Raw genomic sequence first — 23,825 nt, 5'->3', positions numbered from 1 at the left:
CACCTGTGAAAAACAACCAAAAATTGTGCAACGTTGCTTCCAAGTGAAACCTACAATTTCAGAATCATTGAATCAACTCATGATTCATGAAGCTTACACTAACTCCAAAAATCGTGGGAACCTACTTCGGGCTCGGACAACACCTGTCATCCAAATGCTTTCCTCTTTTGTCACGAAGGGACGAACGCTTGCCTTTTCTTTTGCTTCTCAAATGGGTATCTCATGAGATACCCATTAATTAATCTCAACCCAAAGATTTCTAGCACCTATCTCCTTTCAATGCTGGTAAATTTACCTCGGGACCACCTGATCAACTCAAATGTTGCCTTGTGACGTATTCTACATCTGGGCGCGGGCGCTTCGCATGCAAAGCAGGGAGCTGAAGTTCGGTTGTAGCGAGCTCATCAGCTGCAGCGCACAAGCTGTGCAGTAATCCCCCCCTCTCTCACTGCCTTCTCGACAGCTAATCGAGGGATCTGGCTGGACCTAGGAGGGCCAGAATGAGAAGGTAAGCAGCACGCTTCACGCGCCATCCGAGAGAGAGAGAGAGAGAGAGAGAGAGAGAGAGAGAGAGAGAGAGAGAGAGAGATACTTTTATTCTTGAACAGAATTCTGGGCCCCTACGGAGGTAGGCGAGGACAGATGGTTAGTAATCACCCATTCAAGCAGCTCACAACAATGATGAGATCGTTTGCGGGGGGCCTTTTTGTATCTATAGCAGTGCTATTGTTGTGCACCTTCTCTCTCATGTCCCGCATTCGAGAAAATAGGCTTCTGGCTGATGCCAAGGTAACTTCACCAGATGTCTGCAAAACTTTTTATAAAGGAAACAGCATGTAAGCCTCATTTTTGGAAGATGCTGGGTGATTGGCTCCCAAAGTTTCAAAATTCTAGAGGTCACAGCTCATTGCTAGCAATTTTTCTTTTGCCAGTTCTTGTAAAGCTAGTCATTCATTAGAATCTACTATCAGTTAAGGCCTTGTTATGTTCGATCCAGTCAAGTACGACCGTGATATGATGCTGGCGTAATTAAGCAAAATATAATAAGAGCCCTTTGATCCAGAATAAGTAGATGAACCGAGCTCTTTGCTTTTGGCACCAGCTAATAGGATATATTGTGTTCTTGTAGATTGGTTCTTTGCCTCAAAAGCTCTGCTTCGGGTCCACATTGATACAGCTGCAAAGTTGATGTTATTCAGTTGGTTGATATGTCTTTCAGATTGATGCAGAGGAGCTTTGGTCAACTCGTTCTCCAAGTGGATGGCGTCCTTCCTCTGTCCCTGGTCCTGATTGGAAATGTAGGGGGTGGTGATATTTGAAATATGTTTACAAACAAAAGAGCATGAATTTGGTTGCCCAACAACAGTTTAATGAATGAAATTGTCTCACCCTCTGGATTGTTTGCTTTTTGTAGCATCATCACCTGTGAAAAACGGTTATCTTCTCGTACGCTGCAATGGAGGTCTTAATCAACAACGTAGCGCAGTGAGTGTGCACACTGCTAGCAACTGTCTTCACATCAAGAATAATGCGGATTTTGTTTAGATAAGATGATTTTACTGTATATGTTAAGAAGATGGAGGCTGCTATCTATTCTTTGTGGGCCTTTCAGATCATGAGAAGTCTTAGCTACGTGCATTGATGATATTAGTGTTGATGTAGTGTTTTGAACGGTGAACCTGCTGGTTATATAACTTAGTTTTTGTTACCATGATTTTGTAGATGCTCTTTCTTGTGAAGGTGAATTTGGTTTGATTGGCTTCAAGTCGTTTTAGACAACTAATATAGAGAGATTTTATTAACCATGTTAATAAATCCCAGAATATCAGCGGACCTAGCATGAAAAATCTAATATTTGAGATACCATAACATGCATAGCTTGTGTAAATGAACTATAAAAAAGGAACTCGTCTGGTAGGTGCTTTGCTCTTGTTTGCAAGGTGTGCCTTGTGAATGAAGCCCAACTGAAATGAGAGCTAACTGCATGATTATGGGCAAGGTATCATGGGGATACATCTTTATGCTCTTTTGTATGATTGGCTGCAATCTGGCTTCAAACTTCAGTGACTTTAAGAAGAACTTCCAAAAAATTTTCAATGTAATATGAAACACCATTCTTCGTTTACGTCCTTCTCAAAATTTGGAGTGGGGAATTCAGTATAGAAGGCCTTTTTGAATTCTTTCCGATGCTTGGCTTCTCCCCTTCCAAAATTCAAGTCATGCACCAACTACTTGCAGTATCCTTTAGATCCCTGCTTCTCATGTATATTAACTTCACTGAACGTTGGTTGACATGCGTATGTTTAATGACTGGCTACAATACCTATATTTTCTGGCGGAAATGCTTGTAGCTACGAGTTCACTATGTGCAAGGCTATTGTTACCGAAGCAACAAAGTTTTTGTTTTGATTTGAGTCCACTAATCTTCCTAGGTCCATTGCCTGAGGCATGCAAGTGATAGGTGTAATCATACGTGGTTTATGTGCAAGGATTTGTATGTTGTAACCTATGCAATCACTCTTCGTCCTATTACTCATCACAAGGACTTGATGGCTATGTGATTGAAGATGTTAGGGTTTGGGCATCTCTTTGGATTCGCCCCGTCGGTCCTGGTATCTCCTAGGGACAGATGTTGGGGTTTGGGCATCTCTCTGGATCGTCCCGTCGGTCCTGGTATCTCCTAGGGACAAATGTTAGGGTTTGGGCATCTCTCTGGATTCGTCTGTCGGTCCTGGTATCTCCCAGGGACAGATGATAGGGAGTTGGGGCTGTTTTGTGACTGTGCCTGGCTGAAGTAAGGTAGTTTCTTCTTGTCAGGCTATATCTAGCAAGTTTTTGGCTCTTTCCCTTGCCATGTAGCCTCCTGCAGGCAGGGAGTATTTTGAACTTTCCCCTTGTCTTGGCATATTTTTTACATGCCCTCTGAATGCCCTAAGAGCCCTATTCCCTCACTTCTCCTATTTTTTGCCCTATTTATTGTAAGGATTCTAGGTACTAGTCCTTAATTAAGTACTTAAACTCATGATTAAGACTTAAGAAACTTGAACTTAACTCAGAAACAAGACTTAGAAGACTCTGTGTTGATTGATTAATGAAATGCTCGAAACTGAGTACAATAGGCTCCTTATATAGGAGACGAAGAGACACAAATGAAAAGACACGTCTCATGGTGAAGAGACACGGCTTTAGACGTAAAGACACATCCTTTCAGCGAAGAGCTGCAACCATTGGGCAAAGAGTCGCAACCGTAGAGCGAAGGGGTGTGACCAGTCGTCGAAGGAGTGTGGCTTTTGACGAAGAGGCATGTCTCTTGAGCGAAGAGTCGTGACCATCCAAGCATAGGGGTTCTCCTTGGCATGGCACTTTGCGTATCTGCAACTAAGAGTGGATGTAATACTGCAACATAGTCACAATCGTGACATTCCCTCCCTCTTTAAATAAAACCCAGGGTAGTTGAAGAAAACTCCGGGAGAAGGAAATATATTTTTGTAGTGCTTCAGCATCCAAAGCTCTTTCTGTTAAGTCCCATGTCATGGCACTGTTATTGACCATGACTATTTTGCCAAACTGAAAACTGATCATATCTGCAACTTGATAAGTGTCTTTGTCAAAGTGATTTGTAACTTCGAGCTTTGTCCAAGAAAAGATTGAATTTGTATTTGCTTCGAGTGAAATTATTGGTAAACTGACTTGAGTTTTCTGTTGAGTGATGACCACTGGTTGGAATTCTGTAAGGTATTCCATTGGTTTATCTGGAACAGTAAAATCCTTCTGAAGGGATGTCGTAGACTGAGACAGAGTAGTGTTTGGAGGTATATCCATCTGTAAAGGTTTATCAATAGAACAAGTTGTGTCCAAAGATTCATTTGCAGCGACTAAAGTCATGCTGCAAGAGTCTGTATCTGCTTTATCCTTTGCACCATTGAAGGTAAGGAATGGTATCTTCAAGTTTGAAGAATTATCATTCACCATTGCATTTGGTATCTGCTCAGAGGAAAAGACTTTAATCTGCAAGGGCAGTGACGAGGCGACTTTTTCTGCCTGGATCACGGCCATAGAAGGAGTTATGTGCTTGTCCGTTGTCACACAAGAACCGGAATCTTTTGAATCTTCAGCTGTTTCAGTGGGTATTAAGGCTTCCAATTGAGAAGGGAAAGGTCGAGGGAGTTGTTGCCTCTTAGACCTTTGAAGGATTCTCTTGCACAAGGAAAGGATAAATAAATCTCAACTTTATCACCATCAGATAAGAAAGGCTTAAATGTAGGGCATGGCTCGCGGGGGGGAACTTGTCCAGCGTTGCGGCATTCACGATGGAGTACTCGACTAGGCTCGGATATATGTGCTCTAAGTAAGTCCATCTTGATATCGTTGATGATCCTTTGGAAGCTTCATATTGCTGCTTTTGTTGCTGATGATTCCGATAAGAAATTGGTTGCTTAGAAGTGTAACATTTCCAAGAATATTGATGCTGAGGCTTTTGCTGCTCGCACGAAGGTACTTTGTGTCTTGTCTGTCACGAGGACGTGGCAATTGCTAACTTGAGTTGTTGGTTTCTTTCCGATGATTTTTGTTTAATTTTTGGAACCCTCTTTTTGAAGTTGCAAATGACCGGACATTGCGTGGCTAGTGTGAAATGGCCGACGGCCGAGAGTTTCACCCCCAGTTGGGAAGGGCAGGTCACCGCGAGTTGGTCGGGCTAATCGGCACTAGAATCCGAGCAATAAAAGGGTGTCTAGGCTCAGTTCAAAGTCATTTAGGCTCCTTGTGACACTTGTAAGTTGGTGGGTACTAGGGAATTAACTCGTAAGAGGCAAATTGGACACATGGCGGCTCTAGGCTGATCTCCTAGATCTGCATGAAGAGGGGGCGCCCAATTTGAGAGAGGGGGCTGATTTCAGCCCATTAAGTGCTACAATGTGTGTGAGTAGTGGGTGCAGGTGATCACAGCTTTAATGGAAAGCTTGCCTTCTCCCTTGCTCTATGTAGCGTGATGAATTGCTCTCGTGCATCTCTCTCTCCCCTTTGCACAAATGGTAATGCCCCACTAGTTGGGCTTCTCAGATGACCATGTACAACTATGGTGGGTTTTATGCGCGTTTGCCAAGGCAAGAGCCTTTTGTATAGGAACCGGATTAGCTAATTGCTAATCCCCTTCAGGTACGCACAGCATAGTTACCCGGAAGGCAGAACGGGAACGACGTCGGGATCTCCCACGGAACGGGGGAACGGGGAGGGGTCCGGAACGTGAACGGCGTGGAACAGGAGGCATAAAAAAACCCAAATAATGCAATTTCAAGCTGTGTGTGATTGAATAGAAGTAGTATCAGAGTCCTTTGACTCTTAACACTCACAAAACACTTTATTTGAGGACCATTCAGTCTTACTATGGCAAACGTGTGTCGTGTAGACTTGAGAGCTTGAGAGGGGGAGAGAGGGAAGGGGGGAGAGACTCGAGAGAGAGCTTGAAAGTTGAGAGAGAGAGGGATAGAGCTTGAGAGAGAGGGGGAGAGCTTTTAGTCTTGTAGACTCTAGAGTCTAGACTTGAAAGCTTGAAAGAGAGACTCGAGAGGGTAGAGGTTTAGCTTTGGCCCTTGAAAGCTTGTGTGCATTGTGAAGGTAAGGGGTGGGGGAAGGGGCATTTAACAAGGGGAAGGCTCACAAGACAAATCACCAAAATCTGAAAATCTGCCCATTCCCAGCCGTTCCGGTACCAAAAGTCTTTGCGAAACGTTTGGCCGTTCCGGACCATGTACCCCCTGCGGAACGCCGTTCCGGCGTTCCCTGCCCATTGGGTGGCGTTCCCCGGTAACTCTGACGTACAGTTCCATCGCGAAGGAATGCGAAAACGGAGAGTTTTCTCGTGGCCCAAAACAGAGAATTACAGCCTGTTGTGTTTTTCTGCAGGTTTAGGGTTTCACACCTAAACTGCAGGGAATCGCGAGGGGAGCCTCGGAAAGGCCTTGGGATGCGTGTACATGGCAGTAGGCACCTAAAAGTGGCAAAACAGAAAATTACAGCATGCTGAAATTGACCTGCAGCTCACTAGAAAGCTTCCATACCGCAAGGGAAAGTGTCCTTGACGTGTACTTTTGACCTACAGGGATATTTGCACCGTTATGTTGGCGAAATTGGGTCAAAAACCTGCAATTACAGCCATGGACAGGTTTGGACAGCTTAATGAGGGCTAGGTGTAAGGGTTCGGATGGTTTATTTGTCAGGGGAGTCTCAGGAAAGCATTGGGTGCTTGTATAGGCCATTTTGGAGAGGTTTCCCGCGAGGAATCTTGTCTAATTCAAGGGGCAAGTGACCCTACAAGTGCGAGAGCTCGAGGGCTACCCAAAAAAGTGATCGGCACGCAGATCGGAGCGCAAAAACTGAGAATTCAGTGAGCTGCAATTTCTCGCCATGTTTTGCAAAGAGCTCTAAAGTGCGTGGAAAGTCAATGTTTGCTTGGGATTTTGTCCGTGGAGACTTCTACTGTGGTTATGTTGCGGAAATCGGGTTGGAGTAGAGGAATTTCAGTCCGATAAAGATGGGACATCTTGTGGAAGTTTACAGGTTTTTCTCAAGTATAATAAGGATAAAGAAATACTGAAAGGGGCGTCAGTCTTTAGCACCAAGCAGACAATGACACCTTGTTGGCCCCTTAGCTGCCAGGCCGTGGTTTGTCTTCAAGTGTTGAATTCCAGTCAACAGGCTTATTCGTGAAGTTCCTTTGTGTCGTAAAGTCTAAAGTAAAGAATTTCGGGTGAAAACCAAAGTCCACGTCCCTAGGGCTGGTTTCATCGTCTCTGAGAAACCATGCTTTGGGTGAGAAAATTTGAGTTCCGAAGGCTTTTGTTTGAGTGGTTCTTCCCGATCGACCACTGAAGCGTCGAAAGAAGATGGTGGATAAGCAACATTAATCATTTGAGAAGCAGTAGGACGACTCCGAGAAGTGTTTTGTGTCTGCATTTGCTCGAAGCGAGTGTGAGTTGATGCAAGACTCCTGGAAAGTGCTGCCGCCATCTGCGCTTTGAGAACTGCTATTGGATCCTCCGGCATAATATGGTCGTTGCCATCTGTGATCATGCCATGTGATTGCTCAGCGAGAGTAACTGAAACTGTGTGGCGTGACGATATGTCATATACCCACAATACTCCTGCTAGATGGGGCTTGCATCTTGTGCTGGTAATGGATCTTGAAGAGGTTGAGGAGCAGGACCAGAGTCTATCTCTAGCAGGATCTCCCGAGGAAGATCGTCCATTGCACATACACTGCACTGTAAGGATACTAGGTACTAATCCTTAATTAAGTACTTAAACTCATGATTAAGACTTAAGAAACTTGAACTGAACTCAGAAACAAGACTTAGAAGACTCTGTGTTGATTGATTGATGAAATGCTTAAAATTGAGTACAATAGGCTCCTTCTATAGGAGACGAAGAGACACAAATGAAAAGACACGTCTCATGGTGAAGAGACGCGACTTTAGACGTAAAGACACATCCTTTCGACGAAGAGCTGCAACCATTGGGCGAAGAGTCGCAACCGTAGAGCGAAGAGGTGTGACCAGTCGTCGAACGAGTGTGGCTTTTGACGAAGAGGCATGTCTCTTGAGCGAAGAGTCGTGACCATCCAAGCGTAGGGGTTCTCCGTGGCATGGCACTTTGCGTATTTGCAACTAGGAGTAGATGTAATGCTGCAACATAGTCACAATCGTGACATTTATCATGCCGTGGGGGTTGGGCAGCTATACAATGGCGGTAACCTTTTAGGTGTGCTATGGAGTCTTGTAGGGCGTCCCCTTGTGGGTAGCTTGTGGCCATTGGCAAACAGCTCTATAGGAGGGGGTGATTAACATTTTTGCATCAGCCCGCCTAACGTTTTTGGAGCAACCTACTTGGCATTTTCTGGGCAGCCGGGGTAGCAGTTTGGAGCAGCAAGTGATTACACCCCTTTACGTTTTCCTTAGGGTAACAGTAGCTTTGGCAATCTTGTGTGGAGGGCACCTACCGGTGGTGTATTCCATTGGGAGCAGAGAGACTTCATGACACCTTGAGGGTAGCATGAAGTGGGGGTTGGGCAGCCATGCAATGGTGGTAACCTTTTAGGTCTGCTATGCAGTCTTGTAGGGCGTCCCCTTGTGGGTAGCTTGTGGCCATTGGCAAACAGCTCTATAGGAGGGGGTGATTAGCATGTTTGCATCAGCCCGCCTAACGTTTTTGGAGCAACCTACTTGGCATTTTCTGGGCAGCCGGGGTAGCAGTTTGGAGCAGCAAGTGATTACACCCCTTTACGTTTTCCTTAGGGTAACAGTAGCTTTGGCAATCTTGTGTGGAGGGCACCTACCGGTGGTGTATTCCATTGGGAGCAGAGAGACTTCATGACACCTTGAGGGTAGCATCACATGTCAGCCTTGGTCTCTCTCTCTCTCTCTCTCTCTCTCTCTCTCTCTCTCTCTCGATCTATCTAGCTGCCAGGAGGATGTGCATCTTGTTCCCTCAAGATGCTTGGTGTCACGATTGTGACTATGTTGCAGTATTACATCTACTCCTAGTTGCAGATACGCAAAGTGCCATGCCAAAGAGAACCCCTACGCTTTGATGGTCACCACCCTTCGCTCAAGAGACGTGCCTCTTCGCCTAAAGCCACATTTCTTCGACGACTGGTCACACCCCTTTGCTCTACAGTTGCGACTCTTCGTCCAATGGTTGCAGCTCTTCGTTGAAAGGATGTGTCTTTGCGTCTAAAGTCGCGTCTCTTCACCATGAGACGTGTCTTTTTATTTGTGTCTTCGCTCTACGGTTGCGACTCTTCGTCCAATGGTTGCAGCTCTTCGTTGAAAGGATGTGTCTTTGCGTCTAAAGTCGCGTCTCTTCACCATGAGACGTGTCTTTTCATTTGTCTGTTTGTCTCCTATATAAGGAGCCTATCGTACTCAGTTTTCAAGCATTCATTCAATCAATCAAATACACATTCAGTCTCTTGAGTCTCAGTTTCATCTTAAGTATGAAGTTTTTAGTCTTAATTATAGGATTAGCACCACTAATCCTAGCAGTGGTGTCAGAGCAAAATTTTGTCCAGGGACCCGAAGGTTGTGAGCCTCTCACCCTCGCCGCTACCCTGTCTCCCCTCTCCCGGAGTTGTATGGAAGCATAAGAAAGATGGAATTCAACTTCTTTGCCGATGGTATGAGGTAACTGATTTAATTCTACGCATATAAAAGCAACATAAACAGAACAGGACAGCCATGAGTGAGTGCAATGTACCCGGCAAAATTATGCACCCTTTCGCTTCTCCATGCTTGCACCCTTTCTAACGAAAGTTCATCGCGATCGGCCACTTCTCTTGCGAATGTCGCACCTTTTCCCAAGGCAATGTGTGTAAGGTGCAGCGGAAGTGAATGCCGAACTTTGCTCAAGATGAGTGCTCCGAATGGTGCTCAAGGGTTCCTTTTACTTATGGAAGGCTTATGGAAGGGAGAGCCTTCCGTTCCTTTAGTGAGAGAGTGCAAATGATCACAAACAAAGTGGATAAACACTGTGAATGAAGGTGCTGAGACTGAGAGATAGAGAGAGAAGAATACGACACCAGAATGTTGTCAAACCCTCTTCCAAGGGCCCCACTCTCTATGGCGAGAGAGGTCTATGCTATTGATCGTACAAATCTGGTACAATGGTCTAAATGCATTGGACTTTCCGACGATGTCGATGTCGACGACGACGAGACGGGCTGAAATCTGAAAACGCTAAGGGCTGAAATTTGCAAATCTTCTATCTGTTGAATTCTGACTCTATGTCGATGACGACGACGCAGTGACGATGCACTGAAAACCCAGTTGCTGATATGTGCGAATAGCGGGCTGAATCTGCAAACTCTGGCTGATCTGACCGTGTGGCGAGGATTTGCTGCGGGAAGGTGAGATCTGCGAGGTTTGGGGGCTGCGGTGCGGAGCCTGACTGCTGAAAAGTGAAAACGCTACTGCTAGGGATAGTTCTGTTGTCGGGAATCTGCAAAACGCTGATGTAGATCTACAATTGCAAAAACTCTAGGCTGATCTGTGGTCTGCAAAAATGCTAGGGCTGATCTGATGAAAAATGATAGGCTGGTCTTGAGCCAAAACGCTAGTCTTGCTGAGAAGGTGCATTGTGAGTGGTTGGACTCGTGCTGCCTCTTCTACCAGAAAGTGCCAATGCTAGCTTTTCTTATATACTGACTTGCCAAAGTTTCCCTACCCACTTTCCCAACAAAGTCACTTATTAATAATAAGGGTTCTGTGCACTGTAAAATGCCCATGATGGCTATTGACTGTAATCTGATGATCATGCTGAGTGTAACCAGAGGATATGCACGGCCTGCCGAATAGACTCACAAAGGTGCCATGAGCTGACCTGAACCCTGGACATGAAGTAGCTTGTCCACATGCACATAGGGCTAGATGTGCACGTGACATCCCCTCCTTTTTAAAGTGAGGTACTAGTACCTAACTCTTGGCGTCGAGGGAGATCGCCAACAGCGTCTGGAATCGTGGGAAGGACTCTTTGCCGGCCCACTCTGATGTTAGGTGCAACGGAATGATTGTTTGCGCTTTGCTCAAGATGAGTGCTCCGAACTGTGCTCAAGGTTCCTTTTAGTTCTTATGGAAGGGAGAGCCTTCCGTTCTTAGTGGAAAGTGCTATGATCATGAACAAAGTGGATGGACAAGGTGCGTGCAAGTGTATGAGACTGAGAGATAGAGAGATAGAGAGACAAGAGAGATACGACACCAGAGACGTTGTAAAACCCTCCTCCGAAGGCCCCACTCTCGTCGGCGAGAGTGGTCTACTTTTTGATTGCACAAAGTGGTACAATGCGTATGCAATGGACTGATGCAACTTGGACTATGCCGATGACGACAACGACGACTTGATGGCTGAAATCTGTGGTCTTCTAATCGCGGAATTTCGGGGCTGTTTTGGTGGCTGAAAATGACTGTTTTGACTGCGTTTTCATGGGCTGAATTGGGGCATCTGCTGCAACCACTTAGGCTGAATTCTGCTGCGTTTCTATCTGCTGAAATCTGTGTTTTTGTACTGCTGAAAATCAGCGTTTTTGTTGCTGATGCCGCTGGCTGAAAACACTGAGGGTCTGCAGGCTTGCTGGCGTTTTTGCAAGGAAAAACGCTGGCTGATGACTGTGGCGTTTTTGGCTGAAAACGCTAGGGCTGTCTACTGCTGGCGATGGGAAGAATCTGCAACTGCTGGGGGTCTGGGAGATGAAGGCGACCATGCAAGAGGTGGAAACGCCAGGGCTGAAGTGCGGCGAGGATGGGGATCCAAAACGCTAGGGTGCTGAGGGGGTACTGCTGAGAAGTTGCCCGTTGAGCGGGAAGCTCCTGCTGCCTCTTCTGCCAGAAAGTGCTAACTTGGGTTTGCTTATATATTAACTTAGCAAAATTGCCTTACCTACTTTTGTTGGAAAGTCACTTAAAAATAATAAGTAATACTTGCCATTGTTTCAGGAATGCTTCCCGTCAAGTTATTAAAGCTAAACTGGTCGCTCGCTACTGCTGCTCGCCCCCCCCTTGCTTCGCCATCGCTACCCTCCCCCCCCCCCCCCCCCCCACGCTGTCCCTGCACTGCTCCTGCGCGCTAACCTCTCCCCCCCCCCCCCCCCCCCCCCCCCCCCCCCCCCCCCCCCCACACCGCTGCCCCTGCGCGCTGCCGCCCGCCCGCTGCCCCCCCTTGTTTTCGCGCTGCCCCAAAGGCTGCCCGCTGCCCTCCTCTCGCGTTGCCATCCCCACCCCATCCCCCCGCTCGCTGCCGCTTGTGCACCCGCACATTACCCGGCTGCCCTCTTCGCCCTCGCCGTCCCCCCATCCCCCCCCCGTCCTCTTTGCTCCCGAAGGTCTTCTGCACCTGGCTCGGCAACGCTTTCTCTTCGGACAAGTGCTTGGCGTACTCGTTCGCAGATTTTCTTCACCGCCCGCTTCTTCGACTCAGCAGTAGACACAGATGGAGGCTCCAGCTCCACCTCAGAGGGACTTGCCTGAAGCCCCCTCGCCCGACCCCGCTGAGCCCACCATTCGACTTGCTCTTACGCCGGCAGAGCAAGCGAGCCTTGCCACAGAGGTAGAACGCTTGCAGGCGACTTCTGTCATCTGCAAGGTTCTCGGCACTCGTCCCAGCAGAGGAGAGCTGCGAGACCTTCTCCAGGCCCGCCTCCTCGCAGAGGTGGGCAAGATCTTGGATGTCCAGATTCTCGGACGGGGGTACTACCAGATTGAGTTCGAGACTTCCGAGATGGCCTCCAAGGTCATAGCTATGAGTCCATTGGCCATCCGAGCAGCACGCGCCCACTTTCGACAGTGGCGACATGGTTTTGACCCGTCTTCGGATGTGCTAGTAGAGGAGGCGGACGTCCCCATCTCAGTCTGCTTTCTGGGTTTACGGAGGGAGTACCTTCCACTTCTCTCCAGGATTGGCTCCGCCATCGGAACTGTCCTGGAGACACCTCGTACGGCAGCATCAGTAGCTGCCAAGGCGGCTGGCATCCCTTCAGTTCGAGTTTTGGTCAGAGATACCCACACGCTCCCGAAGGTCATCCTTCTGCCTCGGGTGAGTGGGGGTTGGTTTAGACAGAGTGTGGAGTACTCGGGTCTCCCGAACCAGTGTTTCATTTGCAGACAGATGGGCCACCTAGCGAAGACCTGTCCACGGAGGAGACCACGACCCGCACCCCAGCCTCAGCCCCAGCCTGCCAAGGCTGGGCCGCAGTCACAGCCAGCGACACAGAGCACAGATTCAGCGCCACCCTCCGAGCCTGGGGCTCCAGCAGAGGAGGGGTGGTAGCAGGCCCGTGGCCGTCGACGCCAGGGGCCACAGCGACAGCCTAGCACTCAGAGTGGCCCCCAAGTGCCTACTCAGCAACAGTGGGTTCCCACGGGGAACCGCTTTGGTCCTCTTGAGCAGGAGGAACCCCCTACGCCAGCCTCCACCTCCGCTTCACCCTCGCCAGCCCCTCCGCCTTCCGATCTCCCCTCCTCCTCCTCATGCCCTCCCCCGCCCTCTGCTACCGCTCACTCCCCACCTCGCCCCCCCCATGTCTCTGCTGCCCCACCCCGCTTCTCCTCTCCCTCGCCCCCCCCCCCCCCCCCCCCCCCCAGCCCCTTCCCCCCCTCCTCCTGCTTCAGTACCACAGTCGGCTCAGGAGACTGGACCCTTGCCGGCGGCCAGGAGATCTCTTGGCAGCGCCTTCGCCACGAGTCGCCTAGCGAGAGAGGGTCAGCCCTTCATGCGGCCCCCACTGCAGATTTAGACATCTCCTCTTGCAGCTATCCCTCGTGGTTTGACGAGCTTTGACCTCCGACGCCGCTGGGATTTCTTCGATTACGAGTTTACTCGTTTTCTTGGCGATTCCGCAGCAGACCACGAGGCAGCCTGCTTCAGAGTCCACGCTTTGTTCCTCGCCGCTAGGGGGACAAAGGCCTTGGACTCAGCAGTTGGTTTCTCCTTCCCCCTCTGTGGCAGGACTGAAACAGAGTGGTCCCTCGACTCAGTGGTGGGATGGTTGCATACACAGGTTCTCGAGTTCTCTCACCACATGGGAGAACTTGGCGTTACAGATTTGCTGCAGACTTTGTGGCCACTGGCCAAGTTTGCGGTGACACCCCCAGATTCAGCAGGATGTAGACACATTGTGGTGTACTTTTTTGCTGATACGCAGTGCTTGCCTTGCTATGTATTCATTCATGAGGACTCCTGGGCAGAGGAGGTTGCTTTACGCACGGCTCGCTCTACTTGGGCTTGGACCAGGCACTCACTGCAGTCTCGCCTATCTAGAGGACGCTCGGATGCGGATTACTCCCCATCCAAGCCTGCTTCGAAGATAGCTCGTCTTGCTGCTGCGGCAGCATCTGTTCTCTCTCGCTCCCCATGAGGATCGTCTCGTGGAACGTGCAGGGACTCGGTGGGCCCCAGTTTCAGCGACAGCGGGGCCGATTGCGTCAGGAGCTTCAGCGATGCCTTGTGGGAGGAGAGATTGATCTCCTTATGCTTCCGGAGCACCATTTGTCTGAGAGCCGCATTCGGCGATGTGGTCAGATTTTGCGTGGACGCTATGATACCTTTTGGTCAGCTGCTTTTGGACCTGGAGGCATCCAGGGTGGGGTATGTATGACTATTGCGAACTCATTACAGCAGGCCATTGTGGGCAGAGGGATTATTGTACCAGGCAGGGCTCAGTGGATTACTATGCAGGTTGAGGGTAGCCTTATGGGTTTCCTGAACATCTATGCGCCCAATGTGGCGAGTGCTCGTGCAGAGTTTTGGTCACAGATTGTTGAGTCTTTGCCACAGGTTGACCAGTGGTGTGTAGGAGGGGACTTCAACATGTTGGAGGACCCTTTTGACAGAATCGGAGGCAGCCATGCTACTTTGCATGGAGTCGAGTTAGCAGCTTGGGAGAAGTTTTGTATGACGTTGAGGGTCTCGGATACATGGCAGCATTGTGGCTTTGTGAGGCCTCCAGAGAGTCTTGCCTTCTCTAGATCGGACCGCAGAGTGGGAGGAGTGAATCTATCGCGCATAGATCGCTTCTACACTAGTGACCACTTCAGTGACCTGGGGGGATCAGTGGGCATCCTGGCAGGGACATCCTTCTCGGACCATGCACCAGTGATCCTCACAGTGGCAGACAGGCAGAGGAGTGGGAGCACGATGCTTCGCATCCCAGAGCGGGTCTTGTTGGACTCAGCACTCAGAGAGAGGGTCGAGGCTCTATGGACAGAGGGCATGGACAGCCAGGCTCCACCTGCAGACAGAGTGGCCTCATGCCTAGCTCAGCTCAGCCACTTCTTTCTCCAGGAGTCTTTGGCTCGACGGGCTGCAGCGAGAGAGGAGGAGCAGCGTCTCAGACGAGGCATTGCTTCACTACAGAGGATGCAGGAGCAGCATCCAGACAGTCCATGGTTGGAGGAGCAGCTACAGCAGGCTCGACAGGAGCTTGCTTGCACAGAGGAGAGGTGCCATGAGTTTTCCTTCCACCGACAGGCATCTCAGTGGACTCAGGTGGGTGACAGAGTGACAGGTGTTTTTTTTGAGACAGTGGGACCTTGGCACTCGCATGCCAAGGTCAATGAGTTGAGGAGACCCGATGGGTCAGTTGTTTGCGAGCCAGAGGATATGCGTGCAGTTGCTACTGACTTTTACCGTGAGCTACTGTCGGCTGAGCCCGAGTCAGAGAGACAAGATGCATGCAGGGAGCAGGTTTGGGCACAGATGCCTTGTCTTGTGACTGAGGAGATGCGGCAGAGGCTTGAGTTACCTCTTCAGCTTGAGGAGCTGCACACGGCTCTTAGGGCCCTCCCTCGTGGTAGCTGTCCAGGTGAGGATGGGCTGACTTTCAGCTTCTTCTTGGAGTACTGGGACCTGCTTGGCCCAGATCTTTGTAGTGCCTTTCAGTACATTCTGCACACAGGAGTGATGCCGGATAGCATGAGTGAGGGCCTGATTTACCTCATTCCAAAGGAGGGTGGCTCCTTGGATGAGATTCGACAGTGGCGTCCCATCACCATTCTCAACTCAGCCTACAAAATTCTTGCCAAGGCTCTGAGTTTGAGGATTCAGCCACTTTTGGAGAGCCTTATACATGGGACTCAGACAGGTTTTGTCAAGGAACGCAGTATCCTTGACAACATCTTCACTTTTTGGGAGGCTTCTGCCCTTGCACGGCTCCGTGGGGAGGACCTTGTGATTCTTCTTCTCGATTTTGAGAAGGCATACGACAGAGTTGACTGGGACTTTCTAGAGGGCACGCTATGCAGGATGGGCTTCTCAGAGGCTTGGATCAGAGGGGTGTCAGCTTTGTACAGACAGGCCCACAGTCAGGTGCTTTTGGCAGGAGGTAGAGGTGAGTGCTTCATGCTCACACGATCGGTCAGACAGGGTTGTCCTCTTGCCCCCTTTCTCTTTTTGTTCTATGCGGAGGCGATGAGCAGATTTTTGGTGTCACAGCAGGTTGGGTTGAGGGGCTTAGCACTCCCTATACGGGGAGATGAGCTTCTGGACGTTGAGTTTGCCGACGACTCAGCCTTGTACTTAGAGGGCCAGGAGGCCAATTTACTAAGATGTGGGCAGGCTTTGGAGACCTTCTGCTGTGCATCGGGCGCACTGATCAACTGGAGAAAGACAGTGGCTTTCTCAGTTGGTAGTGCTCCTGTGCCAGATTGGATGCCAGGAGAGGGTTTCAGGTGGATTCCTCCAGGGACTGCAGTTCGGTACTTGGGTTGTCAGGTTGGTTTGGATTTGTCCCCCGAGCAGCAGATTGCTCCTCTTCTCCTGTCCATCAGAGGAAAGCTGTTACATTGGAGCTCAGCACGACTTTTGCTGGCTGGTAGAGTAGTAGTTGCCAACCAGGTGTTGTTGGCGACTATGTGGTACATCACTTCTTGCTGGATCTTCTCGAGTTCTTGCATCAGCCAGGTAGAGAGGCTGATCAGGAACTTCCTTTGGTCTGGTCGCGACACTCAGATTGCCCGAGCCAAGGTGGCTTGGTCGGTCATCGCACTTCCTTGTTCTCAGGGAGGGCTTGGGATCATTGATCCTGCACAGCAGAGCAGAGCCCTTCTTGGGAAGTTCGTCGTCAGAGGACTTCTTCCAGGCGAGGAGCCCTGGAAGGAGTTCTTGTTGCAGAGGCTTCGTGCCAGGGTGCCTCAGGCAGGAGGCCCTTGGCAACCTTCGACCAGATGGATCTTTACAGAGTTGCGCCGAGTTGGTTTGAGCAGGAGACTCGAGGACCGATTCGCTGTGAGTTTGCTTCGGTCTTGGGAGCTATTGCGGCGTGGCCTAGAGCAGCGACAGCCGACGTGCACGGAGGAGCGCCTACGGCAGCCCCTCGTCTGGAACCCCATGGTTAGCACTCAGAGAGGCCACTTGGTTGGGAGTAGGCCTCATGTTTCTTGGGGTCCCATGGCAGCAGGTCCAGCGCGCTCTCTTGGTGACTGGCTAGAGTTCACAGGTTTGTCAGAGGAGGTGCAGGTTGTCCAGCTACAGGGCATGAGAGGGGTTCAGAGCATGTGTCAGGACATCTTAGAGTCAGTTCCAGCTGATTGGCTCACGCCTCTCGAGCCAGTAGCACCCCGGTGGATGGGAGCCTTCACACGACTGGAGGTTCTCATTTCAGTCAGGGCTTGCTCAGAGACTGTCCCAGCCCTGTTCTTCGAGCTTCAGGGTGGGGGACGATTACAGAGAGTTGCAGTAGAGGCCCCGCAGGTAGCAGAGTGTTGTTTCCAGAGGATCCGAGTTGTGGGCATCTGTGGGAGAACTTGCGTCATAGACCCTGACCCAACAGCTCTTGAGACAGGACACTGGAAGCTATGAGCTTGGGAGTGCTGTCCACTGGCACGAGTACAGTGGGATCCTGGTGAGTGGCTTTGGAGGGACCCATTCTCTTCTGCAGACCGCCCAGGAGTCCCTTTCTTTCAGTACACTGTTCGGCTTGGACTTCATATACTTGCAGCACAGAGAGAGGCCCGCCCCGCTGCAGCACGTCATTGGCAGGAGGAGGGTCTCACAGTTGAGTTCTTGGCAGCTTTTTGGCAGAGGCTGTGGGACTCCAGACAGCCGAGGCGCGTCACCTTGTTCCAGTGGTTGGTTGCACACAGAGCCACAGCAGTAGGGAGCTGGCTTGTACATAGTGGTCTCTCGGCCGCATGTACAGCCTGTGACCAGTTGGTGGAGAGTCAGCGACACTGTCTTTGGGACTGTCCCTCGGCCCAGCAGGTGTGGCTACGAGTTCTTCGGCTGATGCCTGCCCTCTCCACGGCTCGACAGTACACTTGGGGGGCGGCGGCTTGGTCCACCCTCACGGGCCCGGCACTTCAGTTTGAGCTATCTTCCACCAGCAGGATGATAGTGATACAGGGGGGTCGACCTACACTCCAGCCTGCTACAGACCTTACTCCACAGGAGTGGAGCAGTGAGAGAGCGGAGTGTTGGGAGCTCATCAGCGGCCTAGCTCTCTGGTTCATCTGGTGGGCCCGTTGTTTCCGCATCTTTGAGGCTCGCCTTGTACCACCAGCAGAGACTGTTCGTGACTTTTGGCTAGAGCTGATCCATACTCTCAGAGGACAGCTTGAGGGACTACAGGGCAGCTCCGACCGCATGCGGGAGCGCCGCGAGGCTTTCCTTCGTCTCTGGCGCCCTGGGCCGTTTTACTCCATGGTCCAGGGGGTGCTCAGATGGCACTACTGTCCACCTGTGTGGCTTTTCCCTCCTCCCATCTCTTGATTTAGCCCCATTGTATATATGCTGTTTTTTCATTGGGAGAGTCTCCCCATCATGTTTGTTGTAGCCCTCTCTTGCAGAGGTGGATGTAGCCCTATGGGCAGCTTTCATTAACTAATAGAAGGATCTTTTTCTCGGAAAAAAAAAAAAGTAAAAATAACCAAAAATAGGGAAAATAGGCTAAATGCACTTGAAAATTCCCCTGACTGAATCTGATGGATTTTGAAGGGAATACTGATGATCATGCTATGTGCAACCAGAGGATATGCATCTATGCTAAGTGATTGGGCATGCACGGTCTACGAATAGACTCACAAGAGTGCCAGATCACTTCTAAATCTAGACTGACTGGACTAACTGAACCCTGATATGCTGTAGCTTGTCCACGGATACATAGGGTTGGATGTGTCACGTGACATCCCCTCCTTTTCAAAGTGAGGTACTGGTACCGAACTGTATGGCGTCGAGGGAGATCGCCAATACTTTCGAAATCCTGGAAGGGACTCTTCGATGGCCCACTCTGATGTGTGGGTCATGCGGTACTTGAACTTCATAAAGGTTTGCAACGCTTGCTTCTTTGGGTGCGTATCAATCATGCGAACACATAATACTTCCTGTGAGGGTTCTGTGGATCTAGGCTCGAGAGCGAAGATCGATCCTTCGTGATTGATCGAATGTGCAACGAGGTTAGCTTCACTAGTAAAAGCATCCACTAACACATCATCCTTGTAAGCAATCACATCATCTTTATGCAGCTCATCATGCTTGTGAGAAATCACATCTTGATCATGCAAATCATCATGCTTCTCATAATCCTGCAAATCTTGTGTGTCATTGTGTGGGGAAAAAGAGATTGAGAGAATCTCCTTATCCCGAATCCTTTCAACCTTGTCCTGCATATTAGCAATGAGAGATGGAGAAGGATGAATGTCCTCTCCATGAAAGACAGTAGGAGAATCACTTTTGGCATTGAGAGTTAAAGTGTTAGCCTCAAAATCAATGAGAGCGTTAGTCTCACGAAACCATCGAATGCCCAAAATCATATCACATCCTAAGAGAGGAGAAACAACAAATCTTCTAGTGAAGGCAATCTGTTGAATTGCAAACAACACATCAAGGCACTCCTCCGTGATGAGAACGTCCATATTGGGACGAAAGCCAGAGACCTCGATAGGAGATCTCGGACTAACTTCGAGGCGGGCTCTCTCAACAAGAGAGGAACTGATCACATCATGCATACTACGTGGGTCAAACAATATGACAAAACGGTGCCGTGACGTACGACCATAGCATTTAATGAGAGATTCATCAATGGGAGGGTCCTAAGAAACTTGGGGCACACTCGTGTTATCGTTCATTGCATTGACAGAGGAAGTGGGTGCTAAGGGTTCTTTAGATTCATTCGATTCAAGCTTAGGACATGTTCTTTTTATGCGACCCTTAATGTGACAATGAAAACAACGACCTTCCTTAGAATAAGTGCTTTGTTCTTCCGACGTGATGTATCCTCCTACAATTCCTTGTGCTACCTTTTCATCTGGAGTAAGCTTAGGTTTAGCAATTGTGTTAGCCTTACCCTTAGATTTATTGGAAGAATTCTTTGATGAGAGACTGTTGGAAGATTGGTTAGAAGAGTTATCATTCTTACCATTCTTACCGTTCTTACCGTTCTGAGAAGTCTGTGAGGTACTTGTGGAAGTCTTGTTCTCCTTAGGCTTTCCCTTGTTGTGCTTCATCTCCTGTGCGAGAGCAATTGCTACCGCCTTGTTGAGATCGATTGGATCGAAGACTTCTACATTGAACTTGATATAGTCGTCTAATCCAAAAAGGAATTCCTCTTTGCGTTCATCATCCGACATGCGTAATTGGGTACCTAGCTGCAAAACACGATTAGAAAAAGACATAACCGGCATACCATTTTGCTTGAGAGCGCGCCAATCGTCCTTCAATCGTGCGAGGTATTGAGGTGGCATAAACCGCGCCTTGAGCTTGTCTTGGAAATCAGCCCAATCGAAGGAAAGGGGCATGAAATCGTCGGCTGCCTCTAGGTGCGCGGCTAGTTGTGCCTCTTGCCATGCGTGGTATTAATTGATGGCATCACCGGCAAGGTACATAGCTGCCGTCAAAACTTTGCTATTTCCTGTCTTCTTAGTTGTCGCAAAATAAGCATTAAATTGATACAACCAAGAATGAATAACCGTAGCATCCATCTTACTGTCATACTTACTGAAAGTCAACTTCTTTGTGACTTGATGGTTGGAATCCGTGTCGTGGCTTGCACCACTTGAGGCACTCCCACGATCTTTGGGTGGTTCGGTCTTCGAGGCTAGGACTTGGGCAAGCAATTCTTGAGTGCGTAGCTCCCTTCGAGCTTCACGCTCGGCCTCCAAGGCCGCGGCTCGTGCTGCCCCTTCCTCCTTCCTTAGTTCTTTTCTTTCTTTTCTTGCGTCGCGCTCGCGTTCTAAAGCAATGCGATTTTCTTCTTCTTGTGCGGCAAATCTTGCGTTTCTTTCGACGCGCTCGCGGTCCTTGGCTTCTTGTTTACCGTCCTTTGCTTCTTGTTGTTCTGCTTTGCTTGCGAGTTGTGCCAAGGCAACTCAATTCGTTTCTTGTTGTTCTGCTTTGCTTGCGAGTTGTGCCAAGGCAACTCAATTCGTGTCTTGTTGTTCTGCTTTGCTTGCGAGTTGTGCCAAGGCAACTCAATTCGTGTCTTGTTGTTGCGCCATCATGTCCAACATCGACTTGACCATCATCTCCATAGGAGTGAGTGCAACTCGTGGCGTAGATGGCGAAGGGGAGGGTCGAAAAAGTCTCCTGGTGGGGAAAAATCTTCGCTGCCTCTCTCATGCTCATCACCTGTATGCGAAGTATCCATTCCACTTCGGCTGACGAACATGCACTATGATCTTTGGTTCTTAAGTTCATGAGGAACTTGGGTTCTTGAGGGTCTTGAGTTCTTAAGGTTCTTAAGGTTCTTGAGGTTTTCTTTCGCTTGCAAATCGCGTTGAGAAGGATCTTCTCTTCACCCGAGTTCTACTCTATTACGCGGGCGCACCCCTTGGCGGCCTTGCGCTCACACCAAGGTTGCTTTTTACCACCTCACGTCGATTGGCCGGCCGCTAAGTGTACTGTCCGCTCTCAATGAGTGAAAAGAGACACAAGGGGAGGCTGGACAAGCCCTCTTTCTTGGGATTCCTGTCACTCTTCAACAAACCACGATTAGGAATCGACACGCCCAAGCGAACTTGGGTTCGTGTGACCTCAACAAGCAAAAAGATTTCTTGTGGTTCTTTCCTCGAGTGATACAGAACACTGCCAAAGCTCTGATACCAATGTTAGGTGCAACGGAATGATTGTTTGCGCTTTGCTTAAGATGAGTGCTCCGAACTGTGCTCAAGGTTCCTTTTAGTTCTTATGGAAGGGAGAGCCTTCCGTTCTCAGTGGAAAGTGCTATGATCACGAACAAAGTGGATGGACAATGTGCGTGCAAGTGTATGAGACTGAGAGATAGAGAGAGAAGAGAGATACGACACCGGAGACGACGTAAAACCCTCCTCCGAAGGCCCCACTCTCGTCGGCGAGAGTGGTCTACTTTTTGATTGCACAAAGTGGTACAATGCGTATGCAATGGACTGATGCAACTTGGACTATGCCGATGACGACGACGACGACTTGATGGCTGAAATCTGTGGTCTTCTAATCGCTGAATTTCGGTGGCTGAAAATGACTGTTTTGGCTGTGTTTTCATGGGCTGAAATTGGGGGATCTGCTGCAACCACTTAGGCTGAATTCTGCTGCGTTTCTATCTGCTGAAATCTGCGTTTTTGTACTGCTGAAAATCAGCGTTTTTGTTGCTGATGTCGCTGGCTGAAAACGCTGAGGGTCTACAGGCTTGCTGGCGTTTTTGCAAGGAAAAACGCTGGCTGATGACTGTGGCGTTTTTGGTTGAAAAACGCTAGGATTGTCTACTGCTGGCGATGGGAGGAATCTGCAACTGCTGGGGTCTGGGAGATGAAGGCGACCATGCAACAGGTGGAAACGCCAGGGCTGAAGTGCGGCGAGGATGGGGATCCAAAACACTAGGGTGCTAAGGGGGTACTGCTGAGAAGTTGCCTGTTGTGCGGGAAGCTCCTGCTGCCTCTTTTGCGAGAAAGTGCTAACTTGGGTTTGCTTATATATTAACTTAGCAAAATTGCCTTACCTACTTTTGTTGGAAAGTCACTTAAAAATAATAAGTGAAAATAACCAAAAATAGGGAAAATAGGCTAAATGCACTTGAAAATTCCCCTGACTGAATCTGATGGATTCTGAAAGGAATACTGATGATCATGCTGTGTGCAACCAGAGGATATGCATCTATGCTAAGTGACTGGGCATGCACGGTCTACGAATAGACTCACAGAAGTGCCAGATCACTTCTAAATCTAGACTGATTGGACTAACTGAACCCTGATATGCTGTAGCTTGTCCACGGACACATAGGGTTGGATGTGTCACGTGACATCTGATGCATGGGTTGTGCGATACTTCAACTTCATGAAGGTCTACAACGCTTGCTTCTTTGGGCCGCCCCGAAAGCGACACAAAGTGATTTGTGACTGCTTCAATGCTCCAATTGTGTCTATGGACGTAGGTCCACCTTCTTCAAGAATCTCCGAGGAGGAAAATTCTTGAAAGCACTTTCAACACAAAAACATGAACATACCCATTCTATGTAGAGTGACTGGAAAAAGATTGTTCTTCTTTAAAGACCGTGCATGCAATGTAGATGAACAAAGAGACGGAGTGCCAAACCGTTCATCAAACATACCCAAAAATAATTGAAACTTGTCTTTCTGATCTAAATCTATCAACTGTGGCAAATCACAATGGACATGCCGATGCTTGATTGTCAATCTTTCTTGTGCTCTTTCGGATATTGTGTCATGCTAAGGAAGAAACATGGAATGTGAATTCCTTGAATGCAAACTTTTCTTCTTTTCAAGAGAGTCCTGTATACATCCGTGCTCATTCATGAGTGAATCATGTGCACGGATATTGTGTCATGCCAAGGAAGAAACATGGAATGTGAATTCCTTGAATGCAAACTTTTCTTCTTTTCAAGAGAGTCATGCATACATCCGTGCTTGTTCATGAGTGAATCATGTGCATTGTACAATATGGCATGCCTGTGGAAAGGGAACACATAAAGACGGTGCCCAAAATACAGGAAACCGTCACGAATGAAACACTCGAACAATGCGTGCTGACTAATCATACGAACACATAATACTTCTTGAGAGGGTTCTTTGGACCTTGACTTGAGAGCCAAGATTGGTTTAGCGTGATTGATCGAATCTGCAATGAGGCTAGCTTCACTAGAAAAAGCATCAACTAATCCATCATCCTTGTGAACAATCACATCTTTATCATACAAATCATCATCCTTGTGATTAAACATATCTGTATCATGCAAATCATGTGTGTTGTGCGTTGGAGAAGAAAAGACTGAGAGAGTCTCCTTCTCTTGATTCTTTTCATCTTTGCCTGCACATTAGAAATGAGATTTGAAGAATGAACAACTTCCTCCCCACGAATGA

General features: G+C 48.9%; 1 protein-coding gene across 1 annotated transcript in view; it reads left to right on the top strand.

Annotated features, from left to right (window-relative positions):
• The first annotated feature begins 297 nt into the window (after nucleotides 1-297).
• LOC147437310 (O-fucosyltransferase family protein) overlaps nucleotides 298-23,825 on the top strand; it is a 65,655-nt gene continuing 42,127 nt past the window's right edge. The window contains exons 1-4 of the mRNA XM_086486865.1: nucleotides 298-508; nucleotides 609-789; nucleotides 1,220-1,298; nucleotides 1,415-1,485. Of these exons, the coding sequence (XP_086342991.1) occupies nucleotides 501-508; nucleotides 609-789; nucleotides 1,220-1,298; nucleotides 1,415-1,485 (339 nt within the window). The 5' untranslated portion in view covers nucleotides 298-500. The remainder of the gene's footprint in view (nucleotides 509-608; nucleotides 790-1,219; nucleotides 1,299-1,414; nucleotides 1,486-23,825) is intronic.

The sequence above is a fragment of the Adiantum capillus-veneris genome, chromosome 17 (genome assembly GCF_014529385.1).
Source record: "Adiantum capillus-veneris isolate H3 chromosome 17, ASM1452938v2, whole genome shotgun sequence".
Classification (NCBI taxonomy): Eukaryota; Viridiplantae; Streptophyta; class Polypodiopsida; order Polypodiales; family Pteridaceae; genus Adiantum; species Adiantum capillus-veneris.
Note: the sequence above shows the minus strand (reverse complement) of the source record. Positions and strands in the feature narration are given on the sequence as shown.